This window comes from Lagopus muta, chromosome Z (assembly GCF_023343835.1).
Source record: "Lagopus muta isolate bLagMut1 chromosome Z, bLagMut1 primary, whole genome shotgun sequence".
NCBI lineage: Eukaryota > Metazoa > Chordata > Aves > Galliformes > Phasianidae > Lagopus > Lagopus muta.
Genome location: NC_064472.1, coordinates 12,417,999 through 12,432,016, shown reverse-complemented (window position 1 = coordinate 12,432,016; position 14,018 = coordinate 12,417,999). Strand labels below are relative to the sequence as shown.

General features: G+C 36.9%; 1 protein-coding gene across 5 annotated transcripts in view; it reads left to right on the top strand.

Annotated features, from left to right (window-relative positions):
• CPLANE1 (ciliogenesis and planar polarity effector complex subunit 1) overlaps positions 1 to 14,018 on the top strand; it is a 63,733-nt gene that overhangs the window by 37,929 nt on the left and 11,786 nt on the right. For 4 of the 5 annotated variants that reach the window (XM_048930727.1, XM_048930728.1, XM_048930730.1 and 1 more), the window contains 11 exons: positions 395 to 682; positions 898 to 1,632; positions 2,415 to 2,581; positions 3,465 to 3,585; positions 4,326 to 4,380; positions 5,522 to 5,629; positions 6,070 to 6,162; positions 8,970 to 9,082; positions 9,305 to 9,503; positions 9,842 to 10,086; positions 11,690 to 11,783. In XM_048930727.1, coding sequence (XP_048786684.1) covers positions 395 to 682; positions 898 to 1,632; positions 2,415 to 2,581; positions 3,465 to 3,585; positions 4,326 to 4,380; positions 5,522 to 5,629; positions 6,070 to 6,162; positions 8,970 to 9,082; positions 9,305 to 9,503; positions 9,842 to 10,086; positions 11,690 to 11,783 — 2,218 coding nt within the window. Of the gene's footprint in view, positions 1 to 394; positions 683 to 897; positions 1,633 to 2,414; positions 2,582 to 3,464; positions 3,586 to 4,325; positions 4,381 to 5,521; positions 5,630 to 6,069; positions 6,163 to 6,753; positions 8,919 to 8,969; positions 9,083 to 9,304; positions 9,504 to 9,841; positions 10,087 to 11,689; positions 11,784 to 14,018 lie in introns of those variants that run through there. The other variant, XM_048930731.1, reaches the window with a different exon arrangement.

Below are 14,018 nucleotides of genomic sequence, written 5' to 3'. Positions count from 1 at the left end.
TCAAACAGTTCAGTGTGCTCTAATTGCTTAGATTAGGAAAGATTCTGAAGCTGTAATAACTTCATAGCTGTGATAGCAATTAATTTTTGTTAGCACATTGAAACAATTATGTACAAGCTTACATATACCTAAACTTCACAGAAAAAGTGAAGGAATTTGTCTTGCTTTAGCAAAGCCTGTCTATGACAGATTTTTAATATATCTCAAGTTCAGTTCAGTAAGCAGTCATACAAATGAATCTTCATTGAAACTTATGGAAGTTGTTTATTGGTACTGTGTATTTTATGTTGATAAGATAGTGAACTGTTAGAACATGGCTTATAGAGGATGTTTTTGTGAGGATCCCTGTTAAAAGTGTTTTTATGGTGTTACCTTCATGTGTTTATGTGTGCAGCTACAGCAAATCAACTTCATGAGTTTAATGCAAATAGTGCAGTCATCATTTGCCAACCTGCCAAATGTGCAACAAACTTTAGAACGATATCAGTCTGCTCATCTGGAAGGAATCCAGCCTGTGCCCCCAACAGAAGTCAATGGCTCTGCAAGACCTTCATGTTCTGCCGGTGCTTCTCTAAAAACAGAACTGTCCACTGAAGATGATAGAGAAAAATATGATCAAAAAAGTTCACATTTTCAACCAACAAATAGTTCAAAAGATGAAAGCAACTGTGTCCATATAAAAGTAGGTGTATCAGTATGTCACTTTTGAAGATGTAAATGTCTCTGTATATATTCTGTATATTTGTTCTGTTGTGTTGAATTGCTAAATCTTTTTGTAGTGATTGCTGTAGACAAAAACAAGCATAAACAAAAACCAAACATATTTTTGTACATATATAGTTTATCAGCTGTTTCACTGTGCTTTCAAATGCTTTTTTTTTTTATTTTCTGATCTAGAATCGTCAGAATGTTTCTTTAAGCCTACTAGAAAACCATAGCAAAGAGACAGGATTTATGCCACCAACACAAGATTTGCATTCTTCAGCATCCATTAAACCACTTCATCTCCTAGCTCCTTCCTCAGATGTTCAGAAAGCACCTAAGTTTATCCCTATTGAAAAAAACACAGATTGCTCAGATGGATTTCCTTTGCTTAAGCTTGAATCAGGTTATCATTCCAAACCAGCGTTTTTAGATCCAATAGAAATGTCATCAGCTTTTGCAAGACCACCCCCACGAGTAGCTTGGAATTCATCAGATTCTTTATGGCACCATCAGTCATCATACAAAGAAAGAAGGGGGAAGTCTACAGTACACTGGAACATGAGTGGATACAAACCTGAGATCTCGAAACCAATCCAAGAGGAAGAGAAAAGATGGGCAGAAACTGTGTATAAGCCACCCTCCAAACACCTGTGTTCAAGTCAGTATGAAGAACGAGAAGTTTCACTTGAGCAGCAGTTCTCTGGTAATGTGAAAATGGACAATACAGTGATCACCAACAACCTGGCTGGTATTCCCCTACTGCACTTGAATCTTGATCCATTAGTTAGACTTCCACCAGTTACAAGACAGCCAATCATCACTGCTTTAATACCTGTTAAACCTATAACAAAAGAGACTGATGAAAGAGAAATGCTGCAGCACACAGGAATATCACTGCTCCATGCCAAATTACCTCAACAAAAGAAGGTACTGGATTTAGTAATACATTTTTCTAAGTTGCAAGAGTTTTTAGTATAGTGATTTCTAATTCATCAAAGATTAGTTAGTGTTTCCACTTTATGAGATTTGGAAGTCTTCAATCCAGCTGACAGAAGAGAGTTTGGAACTAAGGTACCTTTATACTGGAATGTTAATCCAGGGCAGGCTTGGTACTGTTCTGGAATTGTTTAAAGAATCTACTGGCTCAAAATGATAAATAATATTTCTGTCACAAAAAGTAATCACTGCTGGTTTTACAGAAAGTTAAATACAATTATTTACAGAACAAGAAAGGAAGCAGTAAGAAATTCTGTTCCATACAGGGCAGAAATGTAATGCCCTGTAGGCATTTTCCTTTTAGGCTTGGAAAGAAAACTTTGTCTTGTGGATGTTGGGAGCCTGGTATTTTGAAACATGTTGTTCTGACAGAATCTCATGTGCTCACCCATTTCAGCTGAATGCAAACATTTTTCCTAGAAACATTTTGAAATTTGCCTGCATTTCCTATTTTCATCTTCAGCCAGATACGTAAGAACATATTAGGGAAATAAGTTCTGACAAGGAAATTCCTATCTTCTACTTTGTTTAATGGGGACAGTTTGCACATTAACATGTTGCTTCTGATTCTGCTGCTACGTTTTCATTCTCTCCACAAATTAACTGTGTTTATTTAACTGAGATACAAACAGGACCTGCTGTATTCATCCACTATGACTGGGGTCTCCCCGTTTTATCACTGTTTCATTTTTTTCTTCTCTCTGAACTTCCAGGTGCCAAAACTTATTCCACCTCAAGATCTCATTGCATTTGAGCAGTACTACCACCATCATACTGTGACCAGTACTTCCTTTGAACAGGACCAAACTAAGCCTATCCAATTACTAAAAACTGATTTTAAACCATTTGAGCCAAGAGATGTGCAGAGCAGTACAAAAAGGCAAGCCAAACTTGTGGGTCTTCATTTTGAAGAGACTGTGCTGCAGGTCATCATTATTAGTAGTAATCTTTAGGAAAGAAAGGATTGCAGTGTTTTAATATATTTTAAAATACAGGCTCTGATAATGAGTCCAGAAGGCATCCATCAAAATTCCAACAGAAGAATTTTTTGTTTTTTGCTAGCTGTGTTACGCATGAATTTTAACATTTTTATTTTTACCTGTACCTTACTGGGAAGGGATAATGACATCATTGCATCTAGAATGGAATGATTGCTTCTGATTGTGATGCTTTTAACTCAGACAGATGGACAGACTCTGAATGTTCACTGTAAGGTTGGGAACAAACAGTACATAAATAACTGCAGCTGTAGTTTAGAAAACCTGTTATGATATTATCAGTTGAAATTCTTAAGCCTATAATTGTTGTCTGATAACGTATTCATCAGATTCTTAAGAGAATTGCAACTTTTTTAGTACAATAGTAAATAAGAAAATTTTATTGATAACAGAAGTCCATATCTTGCCTGGAGGATTTCTTAGAGTTTCCTTACAGGCGTTTTGTGTTGTAACGATTTTATTTTTTTTTACCACACAAAATATAGTTACATTATCCAGATTATCCAGATCGTAACATTTGATATGACTGTTTTACTTGACTGTTAACACATTTTGCTTTGATTGGTGAATGTTTTTATGAGCTCTTGTAATTATTTTTGATGCATTTCTCATACACACAATCATCCTTTGAACCAATCCTTATGCAGCAGTTTTGTTTATTTTTTCCACCTTTATTTCAGTGTGTATTTTCTACTTAGGAAACAGTAGGTATTCTTACAATTGTGGAGCAGTTCTTACTTCTATTTATAATTATTATGTTGGCAGACAGAAGAGGCGTAATAAGAAACAAATGAAAGTGGAAAAGGAGAAACGAAGCGTGTCTTTCTGCCCAGATGATTCCATCATCAATATTAGTGATACAGTGATCTCTGTTGAATCAAAAACGGTAGTGTCAAAAAATGTTTTTTTCTTTGCCTTTTTCGAGTATTCAGGTATTAAAAGAAAAAAAACAAAAACAACTGAAACAATCATGTAAATTTCTTCCATGCTGTCCTCTAGAAACAGTACATATTCTTCATTCACATCTTTGTATTTACTGCAAGAAAGAGATTTAGAATGGAAAAAGAGTTACAGGGATGCATTTGTTTCTGTTGGGATGTGAACTTTCCTAATTAGAATAGCATATTTTGACATTTAAAGTAAATCCAGATACAATCACCAATCACTTAAGAAATGTTCTGCCTGTCAGTAATATGAGGGCAGCTATCCCAAGCATTATTTTTTTCACATGAAGCTGATTGATGACAGTATAAGTCAGAATAGGGAGAAAGAACTCTCTCCTCTGTTTTATCCAAGTCATTGAGAAGACAAACCCTTCCTCAGCTAGGTTTTGATTTCTGTTGTTTACATAAGTCATTTTAGTATCTTTTAACATCTTTTGGGGTTATCCTTACCAGTATTAGATTGAAAACCAGAATGTTTTCAAGCTCTATTTATGGTCCATAACATACCTTCTTTGAGACTTCCTTGTCTATCACAGCTACTGGAGAATCTCAGCAGGGCTAGAAAATACTACGATACAGCAGGGATAGTGTATCTGATAGAAAGAAAATTAACAGCATCAACAGAACCTTTCATTGTGGCTGCAACTTATTTTTTATGATTTTTTTTTTTTTTTCTAATTAGGATCCAGAGACAAAATATACCTCTCACCTGCAAGATGATTCTTTCATTTCCATGGGCAAGTACATGACATTTAGTACTTTAAGTGCTTAAATAAATCAGGGAATAGAAGTTTGTTAGACTTCAAAGCAAAATTCCATATTATTAAGACAATATCAAAAGATATCAAAAAAAGATAAGTCAAACTGTGTACTCTTTAGAAATATGATCTGCACTGTATATAACAGGATCATTTCCCAGAAATTGAGAAAAAACTTTCGAGATGATGAAAAAATGTTCAGTTCTTTTTTGGAATATTCAGTTTTATGGGATTAGTGTGGAGAGATTCTATATTTACGCTCTTTTAGCTTAAAAACATCGCTAATTGTATCACTACATTCCCCAATTACTAGTTAATTCAGAATAATTCTCCTGAAAGTTTTGTTAGTTTCCTTGAAAATGGGCAATGATGTTTTGTTTACGCTTATAAGCAGTGAAGTTCAGGAAAGAGTAAAGAGTATATGGTATGAATTTCAGTAACGATGGCTCCTAGTGATTTCTTATTCATGTGATTAACCGGAAGGAGGCTTTAAACATACACTTCAAATTCTAAATCAGATGTATTTGTTTTCAAATATATTTCCAGTTTTATTTGACAGCATCTTCTAATAGTATGAAATTTAAGACTCTTATACTTAAAAGAAGCTGAATGTTTACAGTACTTCTAGCTCAGAAAAAGAAGTCAGTGGTTATAGGAAGATCTGCTTCTTTCTACTGTATTAATTCAGCATAGAATTTAGTCCTACCAGACAAAAATAATGCAATCCATTCTCTGAAATTTGTCTTAGACAAATTCTGTCTTGCACAGATCTGTAAAAATATCAGTACGGAAATAAATGCATAATTATGTATACACCATTATTTCCCTCTGCTTTTAGATTATGAAAGCAATTCATTGCTCCATGTATTAGTATACTTGGTTTGAAGAGTACACATCCAAATCTAGTCTTGATTTCAATTCAGTATAACATTGTAAGATTCAGTTGCATGTGTTTACAGACGACAGATACTGCGAATTTTCTTGATATCATTTATAAAATATACTTAAAATAATGTGTCAGAATGCAGAGAAACTTCTTCCACAGCACTAAGTTTTAAACTAAAATGATTACTTTTTCTAATTTATGCACTACTTATAGACAGCTATTTGCACATTTCAGACAAAGCAGAAGAGGCAGTTACGACTCCAGATCTACATTTACATTACATGGCTTCTACAAGGAAAAAAATAGCAGAAACTCAGGATGCAAGTACCAACACTCACCCAGGTAAATGCTACCTGTGCAAGTTACAGCAACTGTTTATAGGTATTGTTTCAAGTTAATTGTAATATTTGGTAATTTTCTGCATGTTTTAAATTTTTGTTACAAAAAAAAAAAAAAAGAGAAGATATGGGAATGTAAATTACAAACTACTAGCTAAAATAATTATAACTAAAGGTACTACTGATGTGATTGTGTAAGTGACTCTGTGTGCTTTCTGTATGTCAGCTGTGTTGTGATTTGTTTCTGACGGCTTCTTTTAGCTTACATTGTCTTTATGAAAATACATTTTAGACAGTGTTTCATGTTTGATTGAAATTGCTTTCCTACCTCTTCTCTACAGCTTTCCTTTGATCATAGGCTGGTAAATCAGAATTGTACTTTCAGGTCATGCCATACGTGTCCTTCCTTAGATTAATGCATTTTGTTTTCTTTTTCCTATCAAGTGCTGAAATCATGCAAGGATATTGGAATCAGTACCGAAATTGAGATTTCTCACCTTGAAAAAAATGAGTCAGATACGTCTCTTCCTGCGTCGGGTATGGTTTCAGGCTTTCTTTAATTCATTTATTGTTTTGGAAAGCTATAAAAATACTACCACTTAAAATGTATTTTTATATGACGTAACTTTATATGTAGGGTATTGATAACCTTCTGATTTATTCTATTTCTTTCAACCAAATGTTGAGTAATAATAAATACAGTTTATTTATTATTTATTTATTTAGAAACATTTGGTTCTATTTTACCTGGTACATTGAACCCATGCTTTTGTTTCTGTGTTATGAGAGACATTTATGGGCTTTGTAGTGATTTTACTGCCGCTCAATTTTTACAATTTTTTTTCTGGTATGTAAAATATTGGTGCTGTTTGCAGAAAACAAAATTGGAAGTGATTTTGATTTGAGGCTAAACATGTATTTTGCTTTATGTTTTGTTCCCCACAAAACTTATAGCTCCCTGATAAATAGTAGTACGTAAGATTTATTACTTAAGAATATTCCCTCTTATAGCACACAAACATATTAATTTTTCATTTTTAGAAAATTCAACAACGTTACTCCATTTGGAAAATTATTTTACTATGTAGTGTACATTGCAAATATTGTTTATTTATTTCATTTTTCTAGGCAAGTACTGTCATTCAACTTGATCCAGTCAAGATATAGAGATTTTTTTTTAACTACTTAAGATGGAATTGAAAATGAATAGCAATTTATACTGCAGCGTGCTGCTCTAATTTTAATGTTTTGAATATTTTTCTTAAATAAATAAATGAAAAATAATTAAATAGTGATTGGTATTGTTTGAATTTTTTTTGAACCTCCAGGTTTGAACCTCCAGGATGGCCTCTCAGGGCAGCCTGTTCCAGCACCTCACTACTCTCTCTGTAAAGAACTTCCCTCTGACATTCAACCTAAACCTTCTCTCCCTCAACTTAAACCATTTCCCCTTGTCCTGCTGTTATCTACCCTTTCAAAGAGTTGATTCCCCTCCTGTTTGTAGGCTCTGTTTAGGTACTGAAAGGCTGCAGTGAGGTCACCCTGCAGCCCTCTTTTCTCCAGGCCGAACAAGCCCAGCTCCCTCAGCCTGTCTTCATAGGGGAGGTGCTCCAGCCCCCTGATCATCTTTGTGGCTCTCCTCTGGCCTCTCTCCAACAGCTCGCTGTCCTTCTTGTACCTGGGCCTTCTGACCTGGACACAGTACTGCAGATGGGGCCTCACAAGGGTGGAGTAGAGAAGGACAATCACCTCTCTCTCTCTGCTGGCCACCCCTCTTCTGAAGGAGCCCAGGATACCATTTGCTTTCCAAGCTGCAACAGCACACTGCTGGCTCATGTTAAACTTTTCATCCATCAGGACCCCCAGGTCCTTCTCTGCAGGGCTGCTCTCAAGGACTGCTCCTTCCAGTCTGTATGGATGCTTGGCATTCCTCCGGCCCATGTGCAAAACCTTGCACTCTGCTGTTTAGAACCTCATCAGGTTCACCCAGGCCCACCTTTCAAACCTGTTGAGGTCCCTCTGAATGGCATCCCTTCCTTCCACCGTGTCAACTGCACCACTCAACTTGGTGTCATCAGCAAACTTGATGAGAGTGCACTCAATTCCCTCATCGATGTCATTGATGAAGATGTTCAAATGCACAGGTCCCAAGAGAGACCCCTGGGGGATGATGCTCGTTACTCGCCTGGACACAGAATCATTAATCAACACCCTTTGTCTGCAGTTTTTCAACCAATTTCTAATCCACTGAGTGGTCCACCCATCAAATCAAATACTTGGAGATAAGGATGTGGTGGGGGACCATGTCAAAGGCCTTGCTCAAGTCCAGGTAAATGACATCAGTTGCCTTCCCCTTGTCCACTAATGCCATCACTCCATCATAGAAGGCCACCAGACTGGTTAGGCATGACCTTCTGCTGGTGACTCCATGCTGCCTGTCTCAGATCACACACTCATTCCTCATGTGATCAAGCGTGTCGTCCAGGAGGATGTGCTCCATGATCTTCCCAGGTGCAGAGGTGAGACTCACCAGCCTGTAGTTCCCTGGTCCTCCTTGCCCCCTTCCTTGTAAATGCGAGTGATGTGACCCTTCCTCCAGTCATCCGGGATCTCACCTGACAGTCACAACTTTTCAAATATGATGGACAGCGGCTCGGCAACCAGCTCAGCCAGCTCCTTCAGAGCCCTGGGATGCATGCCATCCGGCCCCATAGTCTTGTACACATTCAGTCTCATGAGGCGGTCTCGGTCTCCCTTACAGCAGAGAGGGATTTACTGCCCTGATCCCCACCTAGAGGTTTAGGGATGCAGGGCTCAGGGATGTGAGAAGCATTAGAATCCTGGCCACCAGTGAAGAGCGAGGCAAAGAACTCATTCAGTACGTCAGCCTTCTCTTCTTCCGTTGCAGCCAGCTCTCCTTTTACATTTACCAAAGGAGGTACACTCGCTTTGGCCTGTCTCTTCTGGACAATGTTCCTGTAGAATGTCTTCCCATTGTTTTTCATATCCCTCACCAAGTTCCATTCTGCCTGCGCTTTGGCTTTCATGATCCTACGTCTGCAAGTCCTGACGTCATTCCTGTATTTTTCCCAGATGATACACCCTTGTTTCCAGAGCTTGTGTGCACCTTTCTTTGCCCTCAGTATGCCCAGCAGTGTGCCTTGCCGAGCCATGCTGGTTTCCTGCTTCCTCTGCCACTTTCTTATTCATAGGGATGGAGAGCTCTTGTGTTCTCAGGAAGGCATTCTTGAAGAGTAGCCACCTTTCCTCAACATCTTTATGTTGAAGGACGGCATCTTTTTATATTAATATTAATCTTCTTTTTTTTTTTTTTTTTCCCATAGAATCATGTAGCATTCCTAAATTATCATCACCTGACGTGTATTTAAACCTGAGATTCTCCAGTGAAGTGAAGGAGAGACTTCTACCATCATCTTTGTCTGATGTACCTGATTTGGTTAGTGGTGCATATGGTTTAATTACAAGAATACCATTTGTCTTATCCCTTGAATCTGTATTATTCTTTTTTGGATGAGTAAGTTGTAGAATATGGAAGACCGCATTGTCTCTGAAGCAAGAAATCTCTTTCAACTCTTAGAAAGAGTAAACATGGAAATGTTTAAAATGTACTGCTCAAAACACATGCTGAATAATTCTTCATCATCTTGTTTTTGTTTAGAGTGAACATAAATATGTTAGCGTGGTTGACATTGAAGACAGTGACATTCTTAATGATTTACCGATGGCACCAGAGTCAGCGGATGAAATAGTTACTACAGAGCAGAATGAGAAGTTTGAAAGTCCATCTACTGGAGAACTTCATCGCATGGCAGCTTCTGTTACTAATGCAATTCCATCTGAGCTGCTTCAGAAGAACAGTAAGCATTTTGATTTTAAACCAGGAAAAATCCTGTCCATTTTAATTAAAATATTCTTACCCCCTCACAGAATATCCTTAGCCTTTCTCCCACTCAATTCCTGCTTGTTTTGCTGTATACATCAAAACATTTATACATTTGACATGTTTGTATTGATACGTGCCTGCTAAAATATGCATAATATTATTTTCAGTACTTATTTGCAGTACTAATTATCTTATATCTTAGACATAATAGAATAATTAGACATAATCTTATATTATGTCTAATTACTTACAGTACTTAAATGCTTACATTACAGTTCATTCAGGGGTGTTGATCTACTTTTTTATTTCAAGACAATCATCTCAAAAGTGTATCAAGCCAAAAGCAAAAGGAACATAAAGAGGCAGATTTTGCTAGAGAAAGTATAACTTGGAACATAGAACATGAGGATGCAAGAGCTGTCCCTTCTACGTGGCTGCTGTCGGAAGTACTTGACAAGGAATGCTTATCCACAAAGCATCAGGAAATAGATATGCAATTACGTATACTGCAGAATGTAACAAAAAATATGGAGGAGGATTTCAGAAATACCAGACAGGTGAGTTTAAACTGCTAACTTGTTTCTGAAATGACTTACTTTTTGCTTCCTTCAACTAAGGAGAAAAAGTTGTATCTTGGAATAATACATTTTCAAACCTGGTAGGTGAGGGGAAGTCTCTGGACTCTCAGGACGCGCTGGAGACACAACAACACACCAATGTGGTTGAAAACTGTTAGTCTCCAGCACGTCCTGAGAGTCCAAAGACTTCCCAACAGGTAGGTATATACTGAGAGGGAATAAAATGCAGTTCTTTCACATTTGGTGCAGTATCTTTTGTCTGATATGGTTGCCTACAATTGGCCAAATACTGGCTGAAATGGTGATGCTCTTAGTAAACCAGAGGAGTATATTTAATTTTCTTGTAACTGTGGAACAGCAAAAAGTTAAGGGCTCAGCAGGAGCAAAAGCTTGGCCTCTCCAGAATATTAAGTGACTAATTCTGGAAACAGTTTGCACTGATTTCATAAAATACTTGTACTTTTAACATCTTTATGAAAGCAAATGTATAAGTAAAATAAATACATTTTGGACATGGTGCATTCAGATGATCTTATGTAGTAAGATCTTATATAATAACAGACCTCTCAATACTACATCTAGGAGAATATTGGCATTTACTTCTTCATATTAGTTTGACTTCCTAATAATGTTAGAGCAAAGTAGGGGGTGACTATTCTTAGCACAAGCCAGTATTTTACCAGTCTGGTTCCAAAGTTTTTCATTTGTACATTATTGTAACTGAGTCAGTTTCCTGTTTGCTCTGTAACTCCACAGCATCTGTTTTTCCGTAATCATTCAAACTAATAATGTCCATTGCCTGCTGTTCCAAATATTACAGAAATATAAAGGACCTCAGTGTGTCAACTGCACACATAATCACAGTAAAGAGGATTAATTAATCACTTATATCCTTCCTTTAGGTGATCATCTAAGCTGATTTTTCAAAGCTTGCATTGAAAGAAATCTTTGCACATCTTTTGTGTTAGAGCATTTCACTGTGTTTTTATTTTTAAACTTATTTTTAGTACTTAGCCAAATTGTGATTCCTGAAAATAAACTGATTTTCTTTTTGCCCTTTCTTCAGTACGTAAGATTTGATCATTTATTTTATAACAATTTCTTATGCATTACACATGAGTGTTGAGGCGTGTTCTTTGTTAAAAATGCACTTTAAGTGTCTCAACAAGATTAATCAGTTTCACTTCATAGTTTCAAATTCTGGATGCTTCTGACTTAGGAAGAGTGTGGAAATATTTTTATTTTTAGGTTTTTTTAAATAAGATACAATAGGAAAATTCAGATATTTATAAAATAAGAGACAATGTGTTTAACATGTTAAGTCTTCTCACAATAATAATGTAGTTCATATGTATTATCAAAGTAGTGCTTCAAAAGATAAAGTTCTTTAAAATAGATAATTCCACTTGAGATACTATGATTCTGAATTATTTTGTTTTGAATAAGGGTGCTCCATTATAATGTTTCTAAGATTCAGAGAAAGAAAAAATATTTAAAGAAAACTTTGTGAATATCTGCTATGTAAGTCAAAAAAATCCTTTGGAGATTATATTCTTACTTAGTTTTGGGGTTACATTTATAGCTTGTGAAAATAATAGAAGATTTGGAAATGGCTGCCAATTCAGACCCTCATGGTCATCCTTCATTCTCTGAAGATTCTAGAATCACTGATGATGGTACGTGTTCAGTTGACAGACAGTAAACTTTGAGTTGCATATTGACCTTGACTTTTTCTTACCAATGAAATTGCTGTCCCAGGAAATGTTACTGAAATATTAAAGAGATTAAAAATACAAGAGGAAGAAAAACAATCTAAACTAGAGAATCTAGTGAATAACACTATGTTTATTGCCTCAACAAAAGAATTATTTGAAAGCATCTGTATATTTTCATCTTTTCCAAAACTGTAATGTGAGGCCTGAGTATGGGTCTTTAAAGATGATAGTGTATGTTTATATTTTATTAAAAATTGAAATTGTTGCTCATCATGACTTTGTTTGCTGATAAAAAGTGAGTATGGATTTAGTTCAGTTTCCCCTGTGTATATACTACAGATACTTTTTTCACGTGTCTCTAGAGGCTCTGTAGTTGTAGTATCTTCTGATTTTTTTAAAAGCTTACATCAGCTTAACTGTCTGCTAAAGCAGATACACTGAATAATTTATTTTATATATAACCATAGAATCATGGAATCATAGAATGGCTTGGGTTGAAAGAGACCTCAAGAGCCCCCCAGCATAGTTGCCAACTGCTAGATCAAGTACTAGATCAGGTTCCCAAGGTTCTATCCAACCTGGCCTTGCATACTTCCAGGGATGGGATATCCACAAGCTCTCTGGACAACCTGTTCCAGCACCTCACCACTCTCTCAGTGAAAAACTTCACCCTCACATCTATTCAGAATCTTCCCTCCTTTAGTTTAAAACCATTCTTCCTTTTCCTGTCACTGTCTATCTTTGTAAAATATTGATTTTCCTCCTCTTACAAAATCTCCTTTAAATATTGGAAGGCTGCAATGAATTCTCCACACAGCCTTTGCTTCTCCAGACTGAACATGTCCAGCTCCTTCAGTCTGTCTTCATAGGAGAGGTGCTTCAGTCCTCTGATCATCTTCATGGCCCTCCTCTGGACCTACTTCAAGAGCTACATCTTCCCTGTGCTGGGGGCCGCAGACCTGGATGCACTGCAGATGGGGCCTCACAAGCTTCCCTCACCCATCTGGCTACCCCTCTTCTGATGTAGTCCTGGATGCTCTTGGCCTTCCCAGCTGAAAGCGCACACTTCTGCCGTATGTTAAGTTTTTCATCAACCATGACCTCCCAGCTGGGCTGCTCTCAAGGCATTCTTCTCCCAGTTTATATACATAACTGGGATTACGCTGATCCAAGTGCAAAACCTTGCACTTTGCTTTGCTGAACCCCATTAGGTTCACAAGTTCCCACCTATCAATTTTACCAGAGTCCCTTTGGATGGCATCCCTCCCTTTTACTGTATCAACTGCACCACTTAACTTGGTATCTTCAGCAAACTTGCTGAAGGTGCACTCAATCCTATCATCTACACATTGATAAAGATGTTAAGGAATAGTGGTCTCAACATGGACTCCTGGGGGACCCCAGTTACCACCGGCCTCCACCTGTATGCATAGCCATTGACCACAGGCCTCTGCCTGCAACCTTCCAATCAATTTCTTATCCACCAAGTAGTCCGTCTTTCAAATCCAATTTTCGCCAATTTGGAGATGTCATTACAGTCATGCCCAAACAGTCTCGTGTACTTAATGAATTTAATACAAAGCCAAGTGGTAGAAACAAATCATGTCTACATCTGCATTCATACATAAGAAAATATTTGAGATGTCCATTAGCCTCACACAAAGTACTTCATAGTTTAGTCTTGTTGGCCTGTACAGGACTGTGACATACATTGCAGTTCTGGTAGAGCACTTCCATAGGAAGGCACAGCTGATCTCTCAACAGTGGACTAAACTGTTGATATTATAAATCTGAGTTGTTGTAGGTTGTACACTTAAACTAAATATGCCACCAACATGTAAGATAGATAGTTGTATTTTTTTTCATTAGTCTGTAGTAATTACTTTTTTTCCATTGCGTCAGAATATTATTTGAGGGGGATAATTTTTGAAGATGTTATGAATGATGAAAAGGGGAGCTTAAAACCTGAGTACCCTTACCCAGTTATACTACTTTTGTAAGTGAACTCTTCTGCATTTACAACCTCTGCTTCTAAATTCTCAGTGGCATAAAATCATCTCTGGATATAATTTTTAATGTTTGCTATTCCCTTTTTCTCCATTAAAAATGAAGCAATCCTTTTCTTCCTTGATGTAGTGTTTGCTCATGGCTGTTATGTAATAGCACTGAGCTCTTAAATGGTAGTTTATGGCTATT